The sequence below is a fragment of the Fukomys damarensis genome, unplaced genomic scaffold (genome assembly GCF_012274545.1).
Source record: "Fukomys damarensis isolate Sample0158 unplaced genomic scaffold, DMR_v1.0_HiC HiC_scaffold_17, whole genome shotgun sequence".
In the NCBI taxonomy this organism is placed as follows: domain Eukaryota; kingdom Metazoa; phylum Chordata; class Mammalia; order Rodentia; family Bathyergidae; genus Fukomys; species Fukomys damarensis.
Genome location: NW_022900929.1, coordinates 33,283,885 through 33,310,422, shown reverse-complemented (window position 1 = coordinate 33,310,422; position 26,538 = coordinate 33,283,885). Strand labels below are relative to the sequence as shown.

Sequence of the window (26,538 nt, the reverse complement as noted above, 5' to 3'; positions counted from 1 at the left end):
GGAGCTCACATTGTAGTTGGGGGCTGAAAGGGGAAAAATTGTGATGTGGGGGAAGGGAGAGAGTGTTATATGAATAAAGGATATACAGTCATGCAGGTCTGGATCAGAGAGAGGCAGAGTAGGCATAAGAGGTAATGCAGGGTTGAAGTCAGAGCCCAGGGCAATGATTACTGTGGTGGTTTCTGTGAAAAGCACATGTAACTTCAAGAGGCAGGATGCAGACAGAAGTGTGGGGGAGTGGAAAGAGGACACAAGACTCTGTAAGTTGGGGAAGGAATAAAGTGTGAATGGTGCATTTCTGGTGATTTTAAAAGCCTCTAGGAGCATAAAGCTGCCCATAAATAGGGTATCCATCCCAGAACAGTAGAATCCAGCTGTTTGGATAGAAAAGCAACAGGATGGGAATTGGGTTCCTGAGTTAGGACATCAGCCACACATCCTCTGTGCTCAACAGTATGTAGGTAGAAAGGCTGGGAAAGGTCTTGCAAAGCTGAGGCAGGAGTCATTTTGTGAGCTTCTTTTACTGTTTGTAAGGAGGAGTAGGGAAAATCTTTATGATACATAGGTTCAGTTAGGTTTCCCTTAGTGAGTTTATACAAGGGTTTTGTGAGGAGGGCAAAGCCAGGTACCTGGAAATGAAAATATCCCACCAATTCGAGAAAAGAAAGGAGCTGCTGTTTTGTAGTAGGGATTGCGGTCTAAGAGATCATTGGACACTATCAGGAGGCAAGGCTTGAGTGTGCCCACAGAGGACTATGTCTAAGTAGGTGACAGAGGGTGAAGAGATTTGAGCTTTTGCAGGTAGTATACGATAGCCTTTTGAGTCTAAGTGCTGTACGAGTAATAGAGTGTCCTGTTTTGAACACTCGTGAGCAGAATTACAGAGAAGGAGATCATCTACAATACTGCAAAAGGTAAAGGGAAATAAGGGTGGAAAGAAAGCAGGTCAGAAGCAAAGGCCTGTTTGAGGGCTGTCTCTAAAGGCCCGAGGTAAACATTCCAGGTCAGTTGTTGAGACGTGATTGTCCAGGTCTGTCCAAGTGAAAGCAAAGAGGGATTTTGAGGAAGGGTATAAAACAATAGTGAAAAAGGCATCTTTTAAATTCAGGATAAAGTGATCAGTGGTAAATGGCAAAACAGAAGACAAAAGTGTATGTAGGTTTGGCACCACAGGATGTATGGGAAGGACAATCTAGTTAATGGCATGGAAGTCCTGTACTAGATAGGAACCATTCACCTTGTGAATGGGAAGAATGAAGATATTATAAGGGGAATTAGGAGGAATCAAGAGGCCATGTTGTAGCAGGTGGGAGATAATGGATTTTAACCCTCTCAGAGCCCAATGAAGAATAGGATACTGATGCTGTGCAAGGTAAGAATGATCAGGTTTTAGCAGAATGATGAGAGGTAACTGGTTAAGTGCCACTGAGGGGGAAGAAGTGTCTCATATCCTAGGATTGAGTTCTTGGGAAACAATGTAGTCTGGAATACCAACCAAGGAAGCAGAAACAAGAACAGTGAGAGAGGCAGGCTGTTAAAGCAGCAGATAATTTTGTTAGGATATCTCATCTGAGGAGAGGGACAGGTTATTCCTGGGAATAACCAGGAAAGAATGGGAAATAGACTATTGACCTAATTGACACCATAACAGAGTGGTCTTTAAGGGTATGGAAACTTTGCCATCAATCCCCACAACAGTAGTTCGAACCAGAGAAATTAGCCCTCAGAAAGAAGGTAAAATGGAATGGGTAGCCCCAGTATCCATAATAAATGAAATGGATTTAGCCTCCACCACAAAAATTACCTGAACCTCAGCATCTGAGATGATCCATGGGGCCTTTGGAGCCATCAAGCACCATCAATCTTCTGCTGCCAGTCCAAGAAGGTCTGGGAGAGTGCCGAGAGGGCAGCCCTGGGAGAGCAAGCTCCAGGGGCAGATGCCAACAGGGGGCAGTCCAACTTCCAGTGTGGGTCCCTGCACAAGGGGCATGGGAATCCCCAGCTGAGAGCATTCCTTGGCCCAGTGACCAAGCTGGCAGCACTTGAAACATGGCCCCAGAGGGATCCCCTTAGGCAAGGAAACATTCTTAGTGCCTTTGCCTGCTGAACTTCAGGCTGGCCTGCAGATTTCTTAAAGTGGAGCCAAGATTATTGAAGACCTTGAAAGCCTGGTTTACTAATTCCTGTTGGGGGTGGGGTCAAGGATGTGCCTCTAATTTTGTAGTTTTTTATGGATATCTGGAGCAGACTGAGTAATAAAATCCATCTTTAAAATGAACTGAGGGCCAGGGATTTGGCTCAGTGGCACTGCACCTGCCTCACAAGCGCAAGGTCTTGAGTTCAATCCCTGGTACCCAAAACAAAACAAACTAAAATGAGCTGACATTCCAGGCCCTCTGGATCCAGAGCTGTAAAACAGGAAGGCAGCAGCCAGACAGGACATGATCTAAGCCAGATTTTCATCTTTCTCTTGAGTGATCTCTTTTAGTTTAATCATAGTTGACTGTCCTATGTGCTGCCTTTCACAGCCCTCAAGTAAAAAATTGATCATATAGTTACAACTGTTTCAAGCCAGGAATTGTCCTTGTCCATCTATACAGTTAAAATCCCAATTTGGGTTGGCTTGGGGAACAGCCACTGAGCCCTCCTAGAAATTAAACTCAAGATGCCTGTGGTTGTCTGCATAAACCCGAGCCAGGGACCAAACATATTCCTGCTCCTTGGGTGAGAGGATTGAAGACAAAATGACATAAGTCATAAGACTGCACGAGATATTGAAATTCCTAAACATATCTAGTGGGATCTGTGAAGAGGGAACCCAGGTGCTGATTAATCTGAGAAAGACTGGACGGAGAAAAAGGGGCATAAATTTGGACTATTCCCTCTGTCTTCACCAACTCCCGAAGTGGAAACTCAAGAGCAATGGGTAGAGAAGAAATGCCAAACTGTAGTTCAGACCAAGTGTGAGATGGTCTTGTTAGGGTAAGTAGGAGGGTTGGACTCCAAGGAAAGTGTCAGATAAATAGAAATAATAGGGACTGCAGCAGAGTGGACTGCAGCAGAAGGTCCTGGGGAGAGCAGCTGCAGCAGCTGCAGGAGGAAGAAGAGGAGATTGTGGGAGAAGGGTAAAGGGCAGATCTGTTGGATCTATTGCCAGAAAGGAGTTAGCTTCAGCACAGATGGAAGAGGGCAGTGGGGGTAAGGAAAGAAGGTGCTGTGAAGGATCACAAGTAAAGCATAGGGTGGGAAGGTTTCAAAATGTAAAAGATGCCTGGGTATAAGGTACCTCAGACCCTTCCCCTAATTGCTGGCAATAATTACCTAGATCTCACAGAACAGACAAATTGAATGTCCATTTTCGGCCATTGTGAGCCATTGTCCAATTAGTACTATAATACAAACTGTATTATAGAAGAAGATTAAATTATTGGGCTTCAAATCTGGGTCAAGACAGGTTTGATATTTTCTAGAAGACAGGCCAGGGGAAAAGAAGGTGGGATGAAGCACAGTGAGAGGTGCAGGAGAGCAGCAAAGGTTTTTAGTGGATGTCTCCAACCAGGTCCTAAAAACAGTAAAAAATGTGAGCAAAAGATCAAGATAGATATCTCTGTTTGAGCAGATCCCAAAGAGAAGCATTTTTCTTAGGAGAGCTCTTTGTGGCCAGTGCTGGAGTTCAGTAACACAAAGGAGCAGGAGAGCATCTCTCTGTGTCAGCAGGAAGAGTTAAGAGGCAGACGGAGTCAGAGAAGGGAAGAAAAAGGGGGAGACCTTGGAAGGGGGAGAGCTTGGAAAAGGAAAAGCTGGGGAGGCTGTCCTGATCTGAAGTGTCTGGTGAGCCCTGGGCTCCGGAGTCTGAGGATCAGATATCACTGGGTAGTCTCAGCAAAAGCGGAGGTTTGGGACAATGTCCCACATAAGTCCATCTAAAGAACAAGAGCCCAATAAATCCTTCCCAAATCCTGCCAGAGGTCTAGAGCCCATGGCAATGACTTATGCAAGTCCTTATTGAGGATCTGCACCAGGTGAGCCCAAAGGCCGTGGTGGAAGCTAGAAAGGCTGAACCAGGTGGGTGAAGGATTTGTGTCACCAGGCTGAGGGATTTACACTGGAGCCAGGAAGCAATGTTCAAGGTAAAGATTAGAGCTTCCCTGATGAGAACAGCAGCTATTCCCAGCAACAACAAGGATCCAAGCTCTTCCGATGATGAGAATGCCCAAGTTCGCATCAGGAAAACCAGCTGGGGCAACCTTCTCCAAGAAAATCAACAATAAAGGATCTTCCGCTCCAGTTCTCTTCTTAGGCCGTTGGCAACAATCCTCATTTGGGTCTTCCACACCCGGAACCATGCTGATTCAGTTCAGCTGGGCGTTCCAAGTTGACCATTAATTAATCCACCACGAAACTCTACGTCAAAATAATAAATTTTGCCAGGTATGGTGGCATACACCTGTGATCTCAGCACTCACTCGGCTGAGACAGGAGGCCTGCCATGAATTCAAAGCCAGCTTTGGCTGCAAAGTGAGTTCAAGGCCAGGATGAACTACATAGTTCATACAAAATCAATAAGGAGGGCCAGGGATTTAGCTCAGTGGTTCTGCCCCCTGCCTTGCAAATGCAAGTTTAAGCCCTGGTACCAAAGGAAAAAAACAAACAAACCAAGAATGATAATAATTTTTTTAAAGGTCTGGGGATGTATCTCTATGCAAAGACTGTAGAATCAATCCTCAGTACAAAAAAGAAAAAAATGATTTGAAGGTAATTGCTACATGCTTATAAGTCAATCAAATTTATAGCTACTGTATTTTGACAATATATATTATACTGTTGAATTTATCCAAGTGATGAATTTTCCTTGACCTTAGTTCTAGGCTAATTTGCTTTCATGGTGCATTTTGTCTACTTTTTAAATGGGATAACAAGTAATAAACTTTCTACTTTGACAGTTGGGGACTGAGAGCTACCTTTTATACTGAATTGTAGTGATTAGCTGGTCAGACCAGTATTTCCCTGGAGAATAATTAACCATCATTAAATACATTCTTATTCCTACTCACTTTGATCACTAGGGAAGTGCCTTAGTTGGCCTTTGTGACTAGATGGTATTTCTCTGTCATTTCCTTTAGTGGCATGTGTGTGTGTTTTTTTTCTGCTATCATACAGTGTCTTAGTTACTTTTCTTGTTGCTATCCAACAACACCCAAAGTTAAAGGAAGTAAGGTTTATTTTGGCTCACAGTACCTAGAGGTTTCAGTCCATAATTGGCTGTCTCCATGGATGGCATAGCAGAGGGGCATCACAGAATAGGCATGGGCAGCAGCAGACGAGCAGTAAACAGCAAAACAGCAGCAGCAACCTTCTGTCTCTATAGTCTATCCAAGCTGTAAGCCTTTTGTTCAGTGCTATCCAAACCCAGAGTGGGCACTGTTAAACCCATCATCAAATAGCATCACACACTCTAGATCCATCTACCTCCAAAAAGCCCCACCTATGATCACATGAGGCTTTAGGGGGTTACATCTAGATATAAGCCATAACACATTCAGCAGATTGATATACCTCATTTCTGTTAAATGATTTCCCATATTTTTAAGGTTTCCCTAAGGCTTTGCCAGATGTTTTTTACATATATCATATTACCTGTTTTAAATCATGTAATCTCAATCATATCTTCCAAATTCAGCTTTAAAATATCCACCCAGATGTTTTCTAATGGTTCAGTATCAGACCAAAAATAAAAAAAAAATTATTAGTACACGTTTGTAGTGATTATATTCCTCACAAGGAGTTGGTATGTTTCCATAGCACATCTTCATTTTCTTTTTCCTTTTTGTTCCAGGAATTGAACTAAGGACCTTGCACATGCCAGGCAGGCACTGTACCACTGAGCTACATCCCTGGCCCCCAAAACCAAAACTTTTTATTTGATATGGGTAGTACTTACCACACATACATATACTGTAGGCCTAGTCCCTCAGTCACCAGGGTTCTGAGATTTGGCACTTAGTATTTATTTATTTATTTAGAGACTGTTGGCCAAACTGACACTGAACTCTAGGACATGTGTTAGCCTCCTGTGTAGCTAGAACTATAGGTATATGCCATGGTGCCTATCTTTTATTTCCCCTAAATGCCCAATCAGTTGTTAAGTTCTGTAGTTTTTTTTTAACTTTACAATTGTGTGTGTGTGTGGTACTGAGGATTGAACTGAGCACTTCATGGAAGCTGCACAAGCATTCTACCATCAAACTATGTACATATAGTTCATATGCTGATACCAGGGACTTGCTAAGTCATCTAGGATGTCCTGGAACCTGTGACCCTCTTGCTTCAGCCTCCCCAGTCATTGTGATTATAGGTATGTGCCACCATAACCAACTACAATTTTACACCTGATTCTCTCTTTTGTGTCACACTCTCCCTTCTTCCTTCTTAGGTCTTTATAATCACCTACTGCTTCAGTCTCCTTCCTACAGGATTCTCTGTCCAGTCTCTTCTGTCACTGCCAGAGCCATCTTGTCAAAGAAGAATCCTGTCTTCTTTATTGTTGACATTTATAGAGGCCTTTCACATAGCTTATGGTCATTCTTTCAGCATGACCCAGTCCCAAGCAAACTGAAGAAATTTCCTCAACATGTTGAGCATCTTCTCACCTTTATGCTTAGGTTTATATTGTCAGATCTTAGTAGAAGGGGCTTTTTTTCGTTCTGACCTCAATCAGAACACGGCTTTTCCTGTATATGCCACCACCTTTTTGGGGGTGGGGTACTGGGGATAGAACTAGGGGCCTTGTACTTGTGAGGCAGGAGGCATATATGCCGCCTCCTGAATTACACATTTCTTGATTCCAAAAATTTGATCTCCTTGTTTTAACCTTTCTCTGGCCTTTTATATCCGGCAGTCTCTTGTGTTAAATAACATAGTCTTCTTATATTAAATTTACTCATGTTTCTCTCACCTATATAAGCTAATGAACCATAGTTCTTACTTAGGGTTTTTGGTTTTTCTGCTTAGATCAATGTCTTGCATTCCAGAGGTACTCAAAAAAGTACTTTACTGAAATTGGCAGTATAGAGACAATATATTCCCAGGAAATAACTCAAAGGAGCTTTTAAAAAACACTATAGAAAAATGTTTATTCAGAATAGCATCACAGTAAACATACAAAACTTGAATCTTAATGGATTGGTTAGATAAATCTAACTCTTCTGTGCATGGCTCATGCCAAGAATTCAACATTTATTAATTGAAGGGCTAACCATAGCATTGCAATGTTATGTAATCCAGTACATATGAAACTAGGTAAAGAAAAAATATCACAAAACATACCAACTGTACCACCTATAGGAGGCCTATAGAATCATGTTAATAATCAGAAGGGGACAGAGAAAGCACCTGTCACATTTGTGCAGCAATTTAAGAAGTGTCCTCCTCCGTACTCTGAATCTCACACTATTATTGCACGGTATGCCAGGAGGTATCGCTCTCCCCGGTTTACAGGAAGAGACCGAGGTCAGAGACCTTTGACCAAGCGAGGCAAAGCCTCTAGTCCCCGCCTCCCGGGGCCGGTCCACGGCGGCTTCCCTGCCACTTCTTGACCACCATCGAAGGACTTGAGAGTCCCGGTTCCCATTTCTTCGGCTGGATTACATTTGCAAAAGGAGCCCAGGACACCACCGGTGGCCACGGAAAGAAAGACACGAGCTGAGCGGACGAGCGCGGCACCTTTAGGCCTCCGTCCAACCGACCACAGAGTTCGGAAGTGCGGGCAGAGTGGCCCAGGGAGCGCAGCGCACTGCGGCTGGGACTCGCGAGGCTGCCACCCGACTGGCTGGTGGGATGGCGATTGTGCTGGTTCTGAGGGTGGTTGCGGGGCTGGCGGCCGCGGTGCTGGCGGCGTTGCTCTTGGAGTATTACGGCCTGTCCGGCCTCCCCTCGCCGTTGCCCCAGCCCCGCCACCTCCAGAGACCTCACCCCGCGCCGGGCCCCGGAGACGGCAACATCTTCTGGGGCCTGCAGGTGAGGCGCGGAAGCCTGCTGGGCTGTGGGTACAGGGGTAAAGCGCGGAGCGAGACCCTGGCTGCTGTGTTTGGGTGGGGTCTAGATCGGCTCGTAAGTCTCGGGTCAGCCTAGAACTGGCCGTGGCTTGGACCTTCCCCGGGCGGGGGCCAGATTGCTTGAGGCGCTGTGTCTTTGCTGTTTCCTTCCACCCGAGGGAGAGCCGCTGGCCGTCAATGTCTGAGCTGCCTCTGCGTGACTCACTTGTCTTTGTTCAATACCTGCTTTTGGCAGATATCCGACATTCACCTGAGCAGGTTTCGCGATCCAGGCAGAGCCATAGACTTAGAGAAGTTCTGTTCTGAAACTATTGACGTCATTCAACCATCTCTCGTCCTAGCAACAGGTAGGGGGTATTGCCGTGCTATGGTGATATTCTGTGGTCTGGATGGTAGAATCCTAGCCAGGGCTGCATCCTTTCACATTGGGATCGTTGGGAACACTATAGCCAGGGCCATCTGAGCCTTGTAAGGTAGAGATCAGACTGTGTAATTCCTTTCCTCGACGGGTTAGGGAACCGAGATCTAGTCCGAATGCTTTGCCATCGTTAGGTTTTGTCAGAGCACTAGAAGCAAGGCTTGTGATGCTCATGTCAGTGTGTTGTCTGCTATATTTGTGTCTGGTTTTTTCAGTTCTGAATTTGAGAAAGAATTAGAGAAAGCTTTAATCTGGACTCAAAATGTTTTGTTAACTTTGTCATTCAGTTACTTAGGTTTTCAAATGACTCAGGGAACTTTTTGTTCATTCCTTGATATTTTTTGTGACTTGGATTCCTGTTCTCTTCAAACCCTCGTTCATGTGCCCCTGAGGTGTGGTGGACAGAACCCTCTGACACTCTGTAGAAGCCTCACTGGTGTTGCGTGTGGAATCAGTCTTTAGTTAATGGTTGAGCCCATATTTCAAGGGTTCTGTTTAGTTTCCTAGAAATTTTTATATTTAATTGTCTAAACTTCACAGATTGCTTCTTGCTGTAAAAATAGCTCTTGGTAGGGGCCGGGGATTTAGCACAGTGGCACTGTGCCTGCCTCACAAGTGCAAGGTCCTGAGTTTGATCCCCGGTATCCCCCCGCCCCCGCAAAAAAAGCTCTTAGTTAGATTACATATCCTGATTTAAGTGTTGGAGATATGGTTGCAATAGATATGAGATCACTGACAGAGTATTGAGCTTTTATAGATTTTCTTTTTGTCAGTCTATTGATAACATTTTGTACTGCCCTCTTTAAAGATACTTTTTTTTTGGTAAGGGATGGAACTCAGGACCTTGTGCTTGCTAGGCAGGTGCAAGGCAGGCATCGTGCCATTGAGCTAAATCCCTGGCCCTAAGATACATAATTTTCTACATTCAGAGGTTAAATAGGCAATTTTTAACATGATAAAGCTCTTGCCAAGACAATTGTTAGTTTTGATGGCTTACTTTGGACATAGATAGACTCATAAGTGATTGTGTTTGTGCATGCTGAGTACTTTAACTGAGTATATTTGTTCCTTCAGTATGCATTTGTAAAACTTTTGAACTCCATGGAGTTTATTTTACATTGTGATTCAATTGTTATCACACCTGCAGGAGACCTGACAGATGCCAAAACCAAGGAACAGTTGGGATCCAGGCAGCATGAGGTAGAATGGCAAACTTACCATGGTATTCTGAAGAAGACAAGGGTCATGGAGAAAACCAAGTGGCTGGATATCAAAGGAAATCATGGTGAGAAGAAATACCCAGATATAATAAAGACTAGATCTTTTTTCCTTCAGGAACCCAGATTCTTCCATTTGAATTATAAAATTATAAAATGAGAAATTGTAGTATAAGTTTGGACATAGTGAAGGCCATGACTGTCATACTGTACAGCTGTATTATCTGATTTTAAAACTTTAGATGTCGCTGTTAGCCTTTGCAATGAAAGTTGGTATGATATTTTCTTATACCGAAACTCATATTTTTAAAAATCTATATTTTGTTAAATGAAACAAGCTAAAGCCATAAATCTTCATACTGTATGATTCTATTTATAGACATTCTAAAAAAGAACAAAACTATAGGTGGAGGACAAGTTATAGTTACTAGGAGTAGGATGAAGGAAGAGACTGACTACAAGAAGGCATCATGAGTATACCTCATGATGACACTGTCCCGTAGTTTGATTGTAGTCTTGAATACATGACTATGTATTTGTCAAAATCCATAGAACTGTACATCACAAACAATGAATTTTATTGTATGAATTTTAAAAATTATAATAGCACAAAATCCCCATAGACATGGGTAGAAAAGTGGGTAATGCCTTCCCTTTTTTGGATTATAATTGTGTTAGTAGGGAAATGAGCATTTCTCCAAGAGTCCTGATAGTAGATTTGTTTTTACAAAGATTCACTTTCTTGCCTGTAATCTCAGCACTTGGGAAGCTGAGGTAGGAGGATCGCTATGAGTTCAAGACCAGCCTGGGCTGCATAGTAAGTTCCAGGTCAGTCTCAAAAAAAAAAAAAAAGATTGACTTTCTTGTTTATTTGATTATTCATTGATAATATCCATGTATCTATGTAGCTATATTTTTTTGAGGCTAGGAAAGTTTTTTTGGAAATAAGCAGGAGAATAGCTCCTGGATTTCTAGGAGGGGTGTAGAATGGGGTGGCCTGCCAGTTTTTATTTTTTAAAAGATTATGATTTTAAACAGATAACTGCCTCATGAAATACATAGCAATTAGTTTGATTAAACAAAAACAGAAAATGCCTTGATAATAAATAGTTTTTAAAAAGCAGTTAGGCATTACAAATTAAACATCAGAGATTTGGTTGACAACTTTCTCTGGTGTATTTATATTTTTCTTTCTTCCTGATCCTAGTTAGAGTTATAGGTAAAATTCTTTTGCAATAAATAGTAAATCTGTATATACTTTAAAAAGATTTCCAAACCAAGCTATTGACTAATTCATTTTATGTAATAAATATCAAAAAGATTCTTAGGGCTGGGCATGGTGGCACAGGCCTGTAATCCCAGCACTCGGGAGGCTGAGGCAGGAGGATCGCTGTGAGTTCGAGACCACCCTGGGCTACATAGTGAGTTCCAGGTCAGTCTCAACTACTCAACTATGTAGTGAGACCCTGTCTCAAAAAAAAAAAAAAAAAAAGATTCTTAGGATTAAATAATTTGGATAGCCCTTTAGAGTAATGTAATTTGACTTGTACAGGCATAAATCCTTATGGTATGAATGTGTGTGTGTGTGTGTGTGTGTGTGTATTTAAGCAAATTTTATTAAGCTAGGGAAGGAAGCTAGTTTTTTAATTAAGATTTAATTGTAACAGAGTTGGTCTTTTATTTAGCAAAAGGATTACATTCATATTAATATTTCTTTTGGCCTAAATTGGGCTTACAGTTTATTCTAAAGTTATTGGAAATATAGTGGAGTTTGGTCCCTGGTACAAAAAAAAAAAAAAAGAAAAGAAAAAGAAATACACTGTATTCCTAGAAGTCAAAGGTGATAAACAATTTCAGTTATTGTAACCAGGCAGTCAAGTTCTGTGTAGTCATTGTATTTCCAAATAAATATTGTATGATGTCCTAAACCTTACTATGTTATAACTCATTTTCCGCTGGATCTTTTGCAAGATTTAAAAGGAGAGGGTCTTTGACCCTGATATCAAAGTGATTTACTGTTTAGAAGCACTTTTCGTGGGTTTTTGGAACAGGCATGAATTCACTTCTTTTTGGTTTCTAGGATTAGATAACTGAAATAGCAGCAACAGTGCAGTCTTATAACTTCAACTTAATTTGTTCTGAATAAAATGTAAAAGTACCTGTTATTTTCCAGTGTACTGGGTGCCTTCCAGCTTCCAGCTAATCTGAGTTCTGTTAAACTATCAACATTTTAAAATCACCAATCTAAATGAATGGCGTTCTACCATTTTAAGTGTTATAGACAAAATTGTTTCCATTTTCTTTTTTTGTGTAGATTAATGTTTGCTCTTTTTTCTTTTTAATTAGATGTATACAACATTCCAAGCCTGGAGAGCATCAAGAATTATTACAGGTACGAAAATGAACAGAAGACAGACCACTAAGTAGAGTCTTTTACAAGGAGGGTCCAGTCAATTCAGTGAATGAGTGAGAATAGTTTTTTTGTTTTTGTTTTTTTGGTACCAGGGATCGAACTCAGGTCCTTGTATTTGCAAGGCAGGCGGCAGAACCACTCAGCTAAGTCCCCAGCCTGAGTGAGAACATTTTTTTTTTTTTTGGTACCGGGGATTGAACTCGGGTCCTTGCGCTTGCAATGCAGGCCACCGAACCGCTGAGCTAAATCCCCTGCCCCGAGAACATTTTTTTAACAGACAAAATTTCTGTTAAAGAAGCTTTGGTAATTTTGCAAAGGAAGCTTTCTTTTTTGTGTGTGACAAATTCTTTACTTCGTGTTTGTTTGAACATTTTCTTTCTTTTTGCTTCAGATACTTTAAAGCCTTGTGTTGCCAGTGGTAGTTTTAATATCCACACAGACTTTTTCTTGGCCATTGTAATGTCTAGTGGAAATCATTTAGATCAGAGCTCTGTGGCCACGCTGCTGTGCGGGTTGGAAGGTTGAGGTACTGGATTTTCTCAGCCTCTGGGGTGGCTGGAGGGCTCAGTGGTCACTCCCGGCCATGTTACCCATGTCATGCAAATACCAACATTTTCTTGATATGGTATGAATGTGAGAAAAGCTGGGGATCTTTGAGTTACAGTACTGATTCTCTAGTTTCAGTGCACTGAGATGATTCTTCTGGTTGTAGTTGTACTTTCAGTTCCCTGTACTCAGGGGCTTCTGTCATTTGGTCAAGCAGCAAATGTTTGTTTATCACTAGGTGATAGAAGAGCTAATGTAAAAAAACGTGGCACCTGTCTTCAAGAAACTTATATTCTAGTTAAGGAAGATAAAAATCATTTATGGAACAATTAGTGAAGACAAAGGAATGGCTGGTGAAATGCTAAATGAATTGTTGCACATGGTAATCACTAAAAGAAACCAAAAAGGCTGAGATCATAGAGTAGACACAGAGAAAATTGTATAAAAGAAGCAAGAATTATGTCCAGTCTTAAAAAATGGGTTGCATTGCGCTGGGCGTGGTGGCGCATGCCTGTAATCCCAGCACTTGGGAGGCTGAGTCAGGAGGATCGCTGTGAGTTCGAGACCAGCCTGAGCTACATAGTTTCAGATCAGTCTCAACTACATAGTGAAACCCTGTCTCAAAAAACAAAAAACAAAACAAAACAAAAAAAAAAGGGTTGCATTTAGAGAAGAAATACCAAGCAATATATATTTAGGCAAAAGGATAGGCATGAACTTTAAAAGCTAGAATGAGCTTTTGAGGGGAAAGTAAGACAACTGGTAAAGAATAAGGCTCATTTTGACCGATTTAACATTGAATCAATAGCTTAGGACCACTAAAGTCCTAAATAACCAGCATAAAAATTTAGATGTTATGGGTAGTTCATAATCCAGTTTATGTTCTTAAGAAACCTTATACCATCATAAAAACAGTATTTTATAAAAGATATTCGTACAACAAAAAGGAAGAAAAGGAGAGATTGGAGTTTGTGTACCAAATACTAAGCTCTGGCAATGGTCTGGTCATATGAAAAGGGCCTATCTTAGTTACTTTTCTCAAGGCTGAGACAAAATACCGATATTCAAAGAAAGGCTTATTTTAGCTGATAGTTTGTTGAAGTTTCAGTCCGTAATCACCTGGCTCCAAGGCAGGCTGGCATGGTAGAGGGCCATCACAGAGCAGGCAGGAGGCAGTAGCAGAGAAGCAGCAGTAACCTGTCCCTTTTATCCTGTCCAGGCTACCTGCCTTTTGCGTGGTGCCACCCACACCCAGCATGGGCCTTCTCATTATCCATACCCAGCACTATGCTAATCAGTGGACTAATTTGGTAGTCACACACCCTTAATCCATATCACATCCCTAATCCCAGCATCATACATCCTAGATCCAGCCAGCTCCAAAAAGTCCCACCTGTGACCACATGAGAGTTGGGGAGCACATCTAGACACAAGCTATAACAGGGTCAAAACGGACAGAAGATAAGCCTGTCTGAACAGTGTTCTTTGATGTGGGGACAGTGACATCCTGAGGATGACAGGATAAAAGCTTTGGTTAGTTAACTGAATTTATAACATTAGAGTCACTTTAACTTAGAAGTGGAAGTTGTCATCTTTTGTGAATATGAGAAAGGAAAAGGTCAGAGATGAAAATCTTTTACTTCCCATAACTCTTCTTTCTTCCTTCCTCCCCTCCCCTTTTTCTTTTTTTCTCATCAGTGCTAGAGATTAAACAGTAGGGGCTCTCTACCTCTGAACTACATCCCAGCCCAGCCCTTTTTCTTTTTTTTAGTCTGAGGTAGGCCCTCACTAAGTTGCCTGGCTTGCCCTCAACTTGTGATTCTCCTGCCCTAGCTCTCAAGTAGCCAGAATTACAGTCATATACCAGCTCTCTTGGCTGTTTGTACCTTTGGTGGAGACTGTGGACATGGAGTTGGACATTGTTGAAAAGAATGAACAGGATCAACAGGGGTTTGAGTGATTATTTTGAAAGTAAAGTGATCGGTCACTTATATGTGTTTCTAGCCTCCTAAACCTTATCTGAATTTAATAAGTGGCATTTTGCTAGAGATATCAATGTTGTAGAAATATTAACTTGGAGAAAAGAAAAATATAAAGTTAAATTTTGATCTTGAGAATGCTGAAGACTAGAATTCAAAAAGTGTTGACATTATATATTTTAATCTCTGCTTTCCAAGTAGTTGATTTGAAACAGTTGGGGTTTAATATGTCAAAAATGTAGGAAAAGAGCTGGGGATTTAGCTCAGTGGTTCCAGTGCCTGCTTCGCAAGTACAAGAACCCAAGTTCAATCCCCAGTACCAAAAAAAAAAAAAGAAAAAGAAAAAGTAGGGAAGGATACAATGTATATTAGAGAAATAAATGAAAAATGAAAAGAAAATTACAAATAAAACTTTTTTATGTGGAATAAAACCCCGAAATAGCAATTTAAAAAATACTAAGAGAGAGGGGGTGAAGGGAGGGCAGAGGTAAGGGGAAAAAATGAGAATCAAGACTTGTCATGTAGAGGTACAAGATCCCAACAATGAATGTAACTGTACTGTATCCCTAAAATGTACCAATAAACTCAATTAAAGCTGAAAAAAAAATACTAAGAGAGGCAATAGAACCAGTTGATTTTCTTTAAATTGGGCTTGACTAATTTTTTAGTATTAAGTGTAAATCCATGATAATATATTTACTTTGATTATGATATGTTTGACGGTTGTTCTTGCTTAAACATAGCCACATCCTAGCATATTAAGTTTTAGAAGTTTATTTGTGATTTTTTGGGGGGTGGTGGTAGTGGGGATTGAACTCAATCAAGCCCCTTTAAAATTTTTTATTTAGAGACAGATCTTGCTAAGTCTAGTTGCCCAGGCAATCCTCCTGCCTCAGCCTCCCAGAGTATTAGAAGTATAGGCCAGTGCCTCTGTGCCCAGCTTATTTGTAATTTTTTATGTACTGTGTGCTCTTAGGTAAAACATTATATAGGAAACATAGTTAAAAGATGATACCAACTCTTGTTCTGGGGTTCTGACATTTGAATAATATAGGTATTCTCCCAAGGGAACCGGTACTGCTCATTTACTCAAAGACTCAGTGAATTCATAGTCTTTACTACCTTACCATTCTTTCTTCCTACTCTTTATTCTCCAACTTTATGGTCACTTCACATAATTGTTAAAGTAATGAGGACTTTTGTTACTAGATATTATTGATAACTATATATGTTATCAATATATTTTTAGGAATCAAAACAGATTTACCAACCCAGAGGTAGATTGACATTTTTCTTCTGGCTTCATGAGTTTACCCTTGCAAGTCTATCTTGGGAATTAAGCCTCTCTGGTTTTGTTTCAAGAAGCCAACACCTTTTGTATCTCACTACACCAAGACTTTCGCTAGGTACTAAATTTTTAAATGATTGATAAGTACTATGTCACTGGATTCTGTATCATTTATCTTTGAATATTTAAGGAACTACTTGAAGTAGCCTTCTTTTCTGCTTTACTTGAGCACTTCGTGTTTGGTTATTGATGAGTTAGTTTGCATGCATCTTTAGAGACAATTCAAGAACTTTGAAACTTTGAATTAGTCTGTCCAGTTTACATCCATCTAGTTTATTGTGCTTCTCTTTCAGATCAGTAAGTTTCTTTTTCAAAGGGAAGGAAAATCTGAATGTGATATTGGAGACAAACTTTAAAATAATTCTGTCTTTTTATGGTTGCACTAAAACTTTCCTGTCTTGTATTTTTTTAGGAAATATTCTGCAGTAAGCAGGGACGGCTCTTTTCATTATGTCCACAGTACTCCCTTTGGCAATTATTCTTTCATCTCTGTTGATGCTACCCAAACTCCAGGGCCAAAGAGGCCCTATAATTTCTTTGGAGTTTTAGATGAGGTACAGTAACAATCTTGCTTTCTTTTGTAGCTTACCGTTTTTTAAATGTTTTCTTGGATACGAGTGGATCATTTAAAGTTATCCTAGGTGAACAAGTTCTTATTTAGGAATGTTCAAGAAAAATTATATTGTGCTCACAGTAATGGCTAAGAGCTGTCAGCTACTTCAGCACTATCATTTGTCCTCCTGTTCTTATACCCAAATATGAAGAAGCACCTTATAGTTTATATTTATTCAGTAAACATTTATAAAATATATACCAAGTGTAGCATGTATTTTGCAAGATGTAGGGCATATGCCTTTGAGTATACCAAATGGTATACTGCTAAATCATCATAATTGCCAATACTAATTAGTAATTTATAAGAAAAGGACAACTAGCTGGGTGTGGTGGAACACCCTTTTAATCCCAGCACCCAGGAAGGCTGAGGCAGGAGGATTGCTGTGAGTTCAAGACCAACCTGGACTACATAGTGCATTCCAGACCAGCTTGATCTGCATAGGAGACCATGTCTCGAAAAAACAAAGAAAAAATGAAGAGGACAACTTATAAATATTTTTTCACAACATTAGGTGAAAACTTGCTGGATTACAACTGTCTATAAAATCACATCTGAGAGCCATTATTTCTTTCTTTCCTTTTTTTTGCAGTACCAGGGATTGAACTCAACACCATGTACTTGCAAGGCTGGCAAGACATGGCTGAGCTAAATCCCCAGCCCTCTCAATATTTCTTGATGCAATAAATGCCAAGTTATTGTTTAATGAGCACATGCCCTGTATAAAATATTCAGGCTTCTAGTTAAGGGTACAAAGGTTATAAGATCAAGTCCCTGCCCACTTAACAGTATTTAATCTAGGGGTGGGGTATAAGAGCAGTACAGAAATAACTATAATAAATAGCAGAAATTGCTAAGTTCTGAAAGAGATTCAGAGTCATTTAAAAGTTCAAAGGAGCTTGAAATTAACTGGAAAAAATATTTTCAAATACATTATGTTATGTTAGGTATTTTATTTAATTTATATTTTGTATCCTAGCTACCAAGGGTCTTTAGTCAGAGTCGATTAAATACTAGTCCTTAGAATAGTTTTTTAAAGGTAAAATTTAAGGATCAGGTATGTATAAAAATCAACTGAAATATTATAAAATGCAGATTCCTTGGCCTTCCCAGACTTGCCATAAGGAAGTAGGGCCCAGAAATTTATTGCTTTGAGTACTTTACAGATAATAATAATGCATATTTGTATATATGCAAATTATTTTTTAAATCAGCTGTATGGTATATGATTTACATACAATAAAATAGACTCATTTTAAATGTTTGAAGAGTTTGACACATGTGTATATGGTGTGACTGTCACCACAGTCAAGATGTAGAACATTTCCGTCGCCTTGAAAGTTTCCTTTTATAATCTATCTTTACTTTCTATAGATTGAATGATTAGTTTCTTATCAGTACTAATTATTTTTATTTGCACTAAATTTTTTTTTTGTACTGTACTGGGGATTGAAGTGGGGACTTTGGGCCTGCAATGCAGGCAGTGGAACCACTGAGCTAAATCCCCAGCCCTGCTCTAAAATTTTATGTAAATAAAATCACACACTATGCCTTGTTAGATCTGGTTTCTTCCTTTTTTTTTTTTTTTTTTTTTTTCTTCTTCTTTTTCCTCCCTTTTTTTTTTTTTTTCTTCTTCTTTTTCCTCCCTTTTTTTTTTTTTTTCTTCTTCTTTTTCCTCCCTTTTTTTTTTTTTTTCTTCTTCTTTTTCCTCCCTTTTTTTTTTTTTTTCTTCTTCTTTTTCCTCCCTTTTTTTTTTTTTTTCTTCTTCTTTTTCCTCCCTTTTTTTTTTTTTTTCTTCTTCTTTTTCCTCCCTTTTTTTTTTTTTTTCTTCTTCTTTTTCCTCCCTTTTTTTTTTTTTTTCTTCTTCTTTTTCCTCCCTTTTTTTTTTTTTTTTTACATTTTTTTTTATTCCTTTTTTTTTTTTTTTTTTCATTTTCTGTTAACTTTCCTTAAGGATCTGGCTTTTTATGCTCAGCATGTTTCCACGATTCATCCATGTGGTTATGTTAATCACTAATTGTTTCCTTTTCATTGCTGAATGGTATTTCATTCTATAGATATAGTACAATTTGTTACAGTTTCTAGTTTTTGGTTACTGTATTATGAGTAGAGCTTTTTTTGGGGGGGAGGGTACTGGGGATCGAACTTGGGTCCTTGCACTTTCGAGGCAGGTGGTAGAACCACTGAGCTAAATCCCTGGCCAGAGTAGAGCTATTTTTGAACATTTAGGTAACAAGCATTTCTGTGGACATGTTTCTTTTGAGATAGGTTTTTGCTATGTAGTTCAGGCTGACCTTGAACTCACTGTGTAGGCCAGGCTGGCTTTGAACTCACAGCAATCCTCTGCCTTAGCCTCCTGAGTGCTGGAATAACAAGTGTACACCACCACACCTGGCTTTTGTTTTGTTTTGTTTTTTTGAGACAAGGTCTTGCTGTGTAATTCAGGCTGGCCTTGAACTTACTATGTAGCCCAGGCTGGCCTCGAACTCACAGTGATCCTCTTGTGTCAGCCTCCTGAGTGCTGTGATTACAGGCATATGCCACAACACCTGGTGTAAACAATTTGAATCTCCTGGGCATGGTGGTATACACTTCTAATCCAAGTACTGTGGAGGCTGTGGCAGGAGGATTGCCATGAGTTCAAGGCCAGCCTGAACTGCATAGCAAGACCCTTTCTCCAAAATAAAAGCAAAACAAAACAAAAAACCCAAAGCAGCAGCAGCAACAACAACAACAACAACAAAGAGCCAGTTTCAATCTTACAGATGTCCATTAAGGTCATTAATGAGCAGGGTTTAGGCTCCAGATACAATGTAATTATTATTATAACACTTTAACCTATTCATACTGAATTTCAGCCTGTACCCTAATTAAAGGTCCTTTCATTTTTCTCCCATTTCAGAAACAGATGAAGGAGCTCTTATTACTAGCCAAAGAAAGTAGTCCGAGCAACCATACGATTTGGTTTGGACACTTTACAACATCTACTATCCTTTCTCCATCACCAGGAATCCAGTCAGTAATGAGGTAAAGAAAAATTCCAAAACCAAAACTAGCTGTTTTTGGTTATTTTACTGCCATGCCTAGCTTGCTTTCCTAAAGAGACATCCTTGCTAGTTTGGCATCACAGGCTGTCGTTGTTCATTTACTCTGTTTATTTTTTGTTGGTTAGTTCGGCAACAGCGTATTTGTGTGGGCACCTCCATACACTTGGTGGACTGATGCCTGTTTTGCACACTCGTCACTTGCAGGGCACTTTGGAACTTGAAGTGGGGGACTGGAAAGATAACAGAAGGTACGGGAACTTCCCCCAAGTAAAATTTACCTACAAAAGCTTTGCTGAAATAATGGCATTTTGCTTATTGATATAATGGGTGATTTCAGTTAAGGAAAAGCTTGGGTGTTTCTGTTTTTCAAAGTAATTTATATATTTGGTAATCTTTGTTATTATACAAAAGCTTTGTGGTAGCAGTGATGTTTACTATCACTATATCATGTTGAATTTCCAAGGAAATAGTTCTAAATTCCACTGTGCATAAGAATTATGGAGGAGCTTATTAAAAATAAAATTTTCAAGGGCCGGGGATTTAGCTCAGTGGTTCTGCTGCCTGCCTTGCAAGCACAGGGTCCTGAGTTCAATCCTTGGCACAAAACAAAACCAAAAACAGAACAAAACAAAACAAAAAATTTTCTAGGTCCTTCCATTAGAGGTTGCAATTGTGTTGGTTCTGTGGGACTATGGTCTATATTGGTCTATGGATGATACTTGGAGAAGCAGTAGGCCTAGAAGTATTATTCTTTTCCCTGAATTTTGTAACTACCATTCTAGCTACAAGATATTAATGATTTAAAATTTTAGCTGAGTATGGTGGCATACTCCTGTAACCCCGGCACTTTGTCAGGCTGAGGCAGGATGATAACAAGTTTGAACTCAGTGTGGGCAATTTAGTGAATTCAAGACCAGCCTGAACTACTTAGCAAGACCCTGTCTCAAAAAACTAAAAAAAAAAAAAAAAAATAGGGCTGGGGATTTAGCCTCCACCTGCCTTGCAAGCTCAAGATCCTGAGTTTAATCCCTGGTACAAAAAAAAAAACCCTAACAAACAAACAAATAAATAAATAAATAACTGACTGACTGACTGGGCATGTAACTCAGTGTAAAGGCCCTAGGTTCAAAACCCAGTATCTTCACTGCACCCCCCCCAAAAAAAGAAAAGGTTACTTATCAAAAGTATGTAGTACAATTGAATATATATTTTTCCTTTTTAAGAGAGGTACGTAAGTGAAATAGTTGATAGATAAGTACCATCTCATTTTCTATTACTTAATTTATTCACATCTGGTGCTCTGAAGATATTAGGTTCTCAATATTGGTTGGACTGAATATGTTATCTATTTTTAACTATTTCCATTCATTAAAAAGCATCTTTGAAGGGTTGGGGATTTAGCTCAGTGGTTCTGCTGCCTGCCTTGCAAGCACAAGGACCTGAGTTCGATTCATAGTAACAAAAAAAAGCAGCTTTGGGGAATACGTGGTAAGTGGGCGGGTGGGTATGGGCCCACCCTCCTGGGCAGTCACCTGGGACGAGTGGGGCAGGTGTCACTCAGTGACCTTGCGGCAGGCCTGAGGTGACCCCTGCGCAGGGCATGGGGCGCAAGCTCCCGTAGGTGGTTTCTGCTGGCGGACTCTGGAGGAAGGATCAGCCTGGAGCCCTGCAAGGAGTGACAGCGACTGAACTTCCAGAGATAACTTACACCAGCAAAGGAGTAGTATCCCCAGAATCGTCGTTGGAAATAGCAGTGGGGATCAGCCCGGCTGCTGTGAGAATCACACGAACAAGGAACCCGTGAAAGAACTTGCATAGCATTTTAGCATAGCAAAATGAAATGCAAGGAACCAACAGTGACATAATTGAAGGCAGCAAAATCAAAATCAAATAGGAGGGTCACTGGTTAGGAAGACTCTGGAGAGAATGGAAAATAAAGTGAAGCAGTGTTTTATCATGTGTTTTTCAACAGGTCTTCTTGAAATTTAACTAAAAATGATAACACGAGTTTCTTCAAACAGCTGCTCTTTTCAGTACCAGTTACATCAAACAAATCAGCCTCTGGACTCTACTTGTCTGTTGTTCTTGATTGTGGGAAAATATTACTAAATATCCTCACACTAGCAATGAGAAGAAAAAACAGTTTTCAAAATTTTATGGAATGTTTTTGTGTTTCATTAGCATTTGTTGATTTTTTATTTTTGGTAAACATTTCCATTATATACTATTTCAGGGATTTTGTACTTTTAGGTATTAGGTTTACTGAATACCATATCTGCCTCTTTGCTCAAATTATTTCCTTTACTTACTGCTTTTTGCATTGTCCAGTCTTCTTAATATCTTGTATAGTCTTATATCTTGTATGAATTTCTCTAATATTACCAACCTTTCATCTAAATGTCAGAAGTCATTTTATTTCTCTGCAGTAATTTTGATTTGGATTTCAGTTCTTCCTTATGTTCTGGGAGAACCAGGTATCTACCACAGAGGCACAGAATATTTATTGTTACCAATGTCCTGTCTGTGTCAGCATTGAGTTACTGCCTGTCACTTTCCATGACAGTAATTTTATTTAGGGCCCTTTTAACCTCTTGGTCAGAAGTTATTACCTTGGTACAGGCTATTCGAATAACTTCCTGTGTGCATGAGCCTATCCTAGATTTTCCGTCTTCATCCCTCCCTATTTACATTATAAACTCTAAAAGAATACTCTTGCTGGAGCTCATTGTCTGTTTTCTTGGTACCTGGTTACCATTTGTACTGTTTCAGGTACTCATTCTTTTACTTAAAGTACAGACTCCTGCATAATTGAGGTGAACATTCCCTGGTTGTACTTTGTCAGTAGTTTTCTCATTGCCACCATTTGTTGGTTTAATTGTCACAAGCTTTATTTATTTATTGTTTTTTTTTTTTGAGACAAGGTCTCACTACGTAGTTGAGACTGACCTGGAACTCACTATGTAGCCCAGGCTGGTCTCGAACTCACAGTGATCCTCCTGCCTCAGCCTCCCCAGTGCTGGGATTACAGGCGTGCACCACCACACCTGGCACAAGCTTTACTTAAAAGATACCTCATTACCCATAGATCTACTTGTCAACTGGAAATGCTGCTTCATTCCTCTTACAATGCATAACTTTGGGCAAACTGAAATGCCTCTATCAATAATAATTTGTTAATATGTTGCCATCTTAAAACTAAACCAGTTATAATAAAAATCATAATCTTAAAAACAGGAAAGAATGGTGACTCAGGACATGCCAGAAAATGGGACTAAACTGAAACTCTTTTTCCCTCTAACCTTTTATACTTTTCCAGCATACTTTTGGGGTTATGCTATAGTTTTCTTTAAAAAACAAAATAATGTCTATTCAGGACTACTGTATAAGTACATTTGTTATTAGTAAAAAATAAAAAGCAGCTTTACTTCTTGGAAAGTACTTCCCTATTGTGGTTGGCTTTCCAAGAAACTGTAAGAGCTATGCTAGAGCCTGTTATTGCCTGGCAACTATAATTATTTTGGGCTAAGACCTATCTGTTCATGGTGAGGCTGTGGGCTGGGTTATGATGTCTCTTGTAAGATAACCTTCCTAATTGTGGGGCAGCTTCTTCATTACATCTAAATAATGTTGTTACAAATTGTGATGTTAACTATGAAACCATTTCACTCTCTCTGTTTCCACCTGCTTTTCTGTATTCCAGCCCTAAGGTTTTATTTGGAATTTTGCTGAAAGGACCTAACCTTTACCTGTCATTATAAACATTTAAAATTACAATAGAAGATTTTAAAGCAGAATATTGGTATTATCAGGCTAAGCCTTGTAATGGATGCAAATAAATCCAGAAATACCAGTGTTAACAAACATTTAGTTTTCATTCCTATAAGTACAGGGCAACTCTTTTCTATGGGTGCCTCAGAATTCCAGTTTGCCTGGCCCTATAATGCCAGGGTAACACCCATTCCAGACAGAGAAGAGAGCAAACCACACTGGCTCTCAAGTTCTCTGGATCAAAAGTGTGATACACATCACTTCTGCTCAGACCTTTTGGCCAGAACAAGTCACATGGCCCCAACCTAATACCAAGGAGACCAGGAAACTCTGGAGAGCATATGGAACACTTGGTGAATGTTACTATTTCTGTCATAGTTCGTAATTCACCATACATTTGAAAAATCAAGGCAACTTAACTTTTATTCCTTTGAAATCATATGAATAAAAATTTAAAAGAAGTCCGAAAAGTTTCTTGATGTGCTTTTAATATTCAGTATCCAGTGGGTGGGGGATTTAGTTCAGTGGCACTGTGCTTGCCTTGCAAGCCCCAGGTCCTGAGTTCAATCCCTGGTACCAAAAGAATAAATAAATAAAAATTCAGTGTGTAGCATTGTTGATGGAATGAAGAATCTTAGGCTTGTGATGAATGTGAATAGTCTTTGTTTTGTATTTTTACATTTGTTCTATTACCTTTGTGCCCCATATAATATGAAGTAACTGAATTACCTTTCTGTCCTCTGGTATCTAGGTACCGGATCTTTGCTTTTGATCATGACCTCTTCAGCTTTGCAGATTTAACCTTTGGCAAGTGGCCTGTGGTTCTTATCACCAATCCTAAATCACTCCTCTATAGTTGTGCTAAACATGAACCACTGGAAAGACTCCTTCACTCAACACATATCCGGTATGTTGTCATTTTTTGGAATTTAATTTCAGTTTAATATTGATGGAGAATAAATTTTTCTGCTTGTATTCCCATGTAATAGCTATGAGATATCCCACTTTAGCTTTCTGTACAACCTAAACATTAAAGGTAAATTGCTTACTGTTTCATTCCCATTCCATTAAAAAGAATAGACTTTTTTGTTTTTTTTTTTCTTTTTAAGACAGGGTCTTGCTATGTAGTTCAGGCCAGTCTTGAACTTATTGTATAGTCCAGGCTGGCCTTGAATTCACTATGTAGTCCAGGCTGGCCTTGAACTCATGGTGATTCTCCCACCTCAGCTTCCCAAGTGCTGGGATTACAGGCATGAGCCACCACACCCGATTTAGAAGACCATTATTATTGTAGTTGTTATTTTTTTTGTTGTTGTTGTTGAATCAGGGTTCTAACCAAAGATCTTATGCATGTCAGGAAAAAGCCCTACAACTGAGCTACATCCCTAGCTCCCAGCTTTTTTATTTGTATGTTTTTACATTGCTGTAGTCATTATATACACATTCCCTGTATATTTTCAAAATTTTATGTCATGTATCAAAAATATTTTTTCACATTACTACATAGCCTTCCAAAAATACAAAAGCCAACAAGTGCAAGGTCCCAACTTCAATTCCTGCTACAAAAAAACAAAACAAAACAAAAGCTATGAGCTATGATTGAAATATATGATGAAGGTATAATTAAAAAAAATTATTACAGTAAAAGACATATTGCCATTGATCTCCCTCAAAATATTCTTGCTTTGAACACACGTATTCTATCATTTTTGCCACTTTCTGAAGCAGTTCCTGAAGTTCTCTTTTGTATCTTTATGAGGTATGATCACAAATACAGTGAATGCTGCTGCTGAGTGTCATCCAACAGAAAGGCAGACCTCTGAGAACATTACATTGTGTCGCCATTCACTTTATTTACCATATCTGGCACCATGTGACTTCTGGCTCATTCCCAAAGTCAAAATGACCTTGAAAGGTAAAGGTTTTGAATTAATTCAAGACAGTGTCAGGCAGCCATGATGGTGCAACCTGAAAAAGAATTTCCAAAAGTGCTTCAGAAAGTGGCAAGAAGAATGGGATAAATGTATTTGAAATGAGAGGGAATAACTGGAGAGGGATTAATGGTAATATGTCTTTTACTACTGTATAATAAATTTTTCAAAAAATTCTGGGTTGGGGATGTAGCTCAGTAGCGCCGTGCCTGCCTGACAAGTGCATGACCCTGAATTCCACCCCCAGTGCCAAAAAAAACAAAAGAAAAAAAAAAGAAAAAATTCTAAACATTCACTGTAATGTCATCATCATCATCATCATCATCATCATCATCACCATCATCATCATCATTATTATTTGAGATGGGGTCTCAGTATTTAGTTTAGGCTTGCCTTGAACTCACTATCTAGCCCAGGTTGGCCTTGAACTCTGGGCGATCCTCTTGCCTCAGCCTCCCAAGTGGTGGGAGTACAGGTGTGTAGCACCACACCCAGCTTCACTGTATTTTTTTTTTTTAATTATACCTTATATCTGTTCAAGTCCTCGCTTATACTTCTTTGGAGGTATATTCCTAGAAGTGCAATTGCTAGGTCATATAGTAATTTAACTTTTAAGGAACTGCCATACTATTTTTTATGAAGGCCACAGCATTTTACATTCCCACCCACAAGCAGTGCACCAGGTATCCAATTACTTTTTTTGGTACTGGGGATCAAACTCGGGATCTTGCGCTTGCGAGGCAGGTGGCAGAAACACTGAGCTAAATCCCCGGCCTCTGAATTACTTTTAAAGTAAAATGGAGATTAATTTATAATGTTACTGTTGTAGTCAGGGTTTTGGCAAGAGAATACATTTACTACAGGACATAGTTTATAGGATTATTTCATAATAATTACCCCAAAAGTCAAATGCAAAAGAGTGTAAGAGATTAACTGCATACTAGGGGCCCAAAGAATCCAGCTGAGGGCCTGGATCCTAGCAGTGTTCCATGCAAGTTCATCTGAAGGCTTAGAGTCCAAGGCAATGTCCTCCACGAGTCCAGCCAGTGGCCAGGAAGACATAGCAAAGTCTCCTGTTTGTATTGAGGATCTGCACCTGGAATGCCCAAAGGCCAGTGAGATGAAGGATTTGTGCCACCATACTGAGGGATCCACACTGGAACCAGGAAGTGATGCTCATGGTGAAGATCATAGCTCCCCTGAT

At 39.7% G+C, this 26,538-nt stretch overlaps 1 protein-coding gene and 1 pseudogene across 4 annotated transcripts in view; both read left to right on the top strand.

The window, feature by feature from the left end:
- Nucleotides 1-7,560: 7,560 nt before the first annotated feature.
- The window catches only part of Tmem62 (transmembrane protein 62), a 42,627-nt gene continuing 23,649 nt past the window's right edge, over nt 7,561-26,538 (top strand). The window contains exons 1-8 of one of the 4 annotated variants that reach the window (XM_010624812.3): nt 7,561-8,016; nt 8,290-8,401; nt 9,620-9,757; nt 12,036-12,081; nt 16,388-16,529; nt 19,491-19,615; nt 19,761-19,883; nt 24,155-24,310. In XM_010624812.3, coding sequence (XP_010623114.1) covers nt 7,837-8,016; nt 8,290-8,401; nt 9,620-9,757; nt 12,036-12,081; nt 16,388-16,529; nt 19,491-19,615; nt 19,761-19,883; nt 24,155-24,310 — 1,022 coding nt within the window. In that variant the 5' untranslated portion in view covers nt 7,561-7,836. Of the gene's footprint in view, nt 8,017-8,289; nt 8,402-9,619; nt 9,758-12,035; nt 12,082-16,387; nt 16,530-19,490; nt 19,616-19,760; nt 19,884-24,154; nt 24,311-26,538 lie in introns of those variants that run through there. The other 3 variants (XM_010624813.3, XM_033764973.1, XM_019207593.1) reach the window with 3 other exon arrangements.
- LOC104862660 lies at nt 21,150-24,142 on the top strand (annotated as a pseudogene).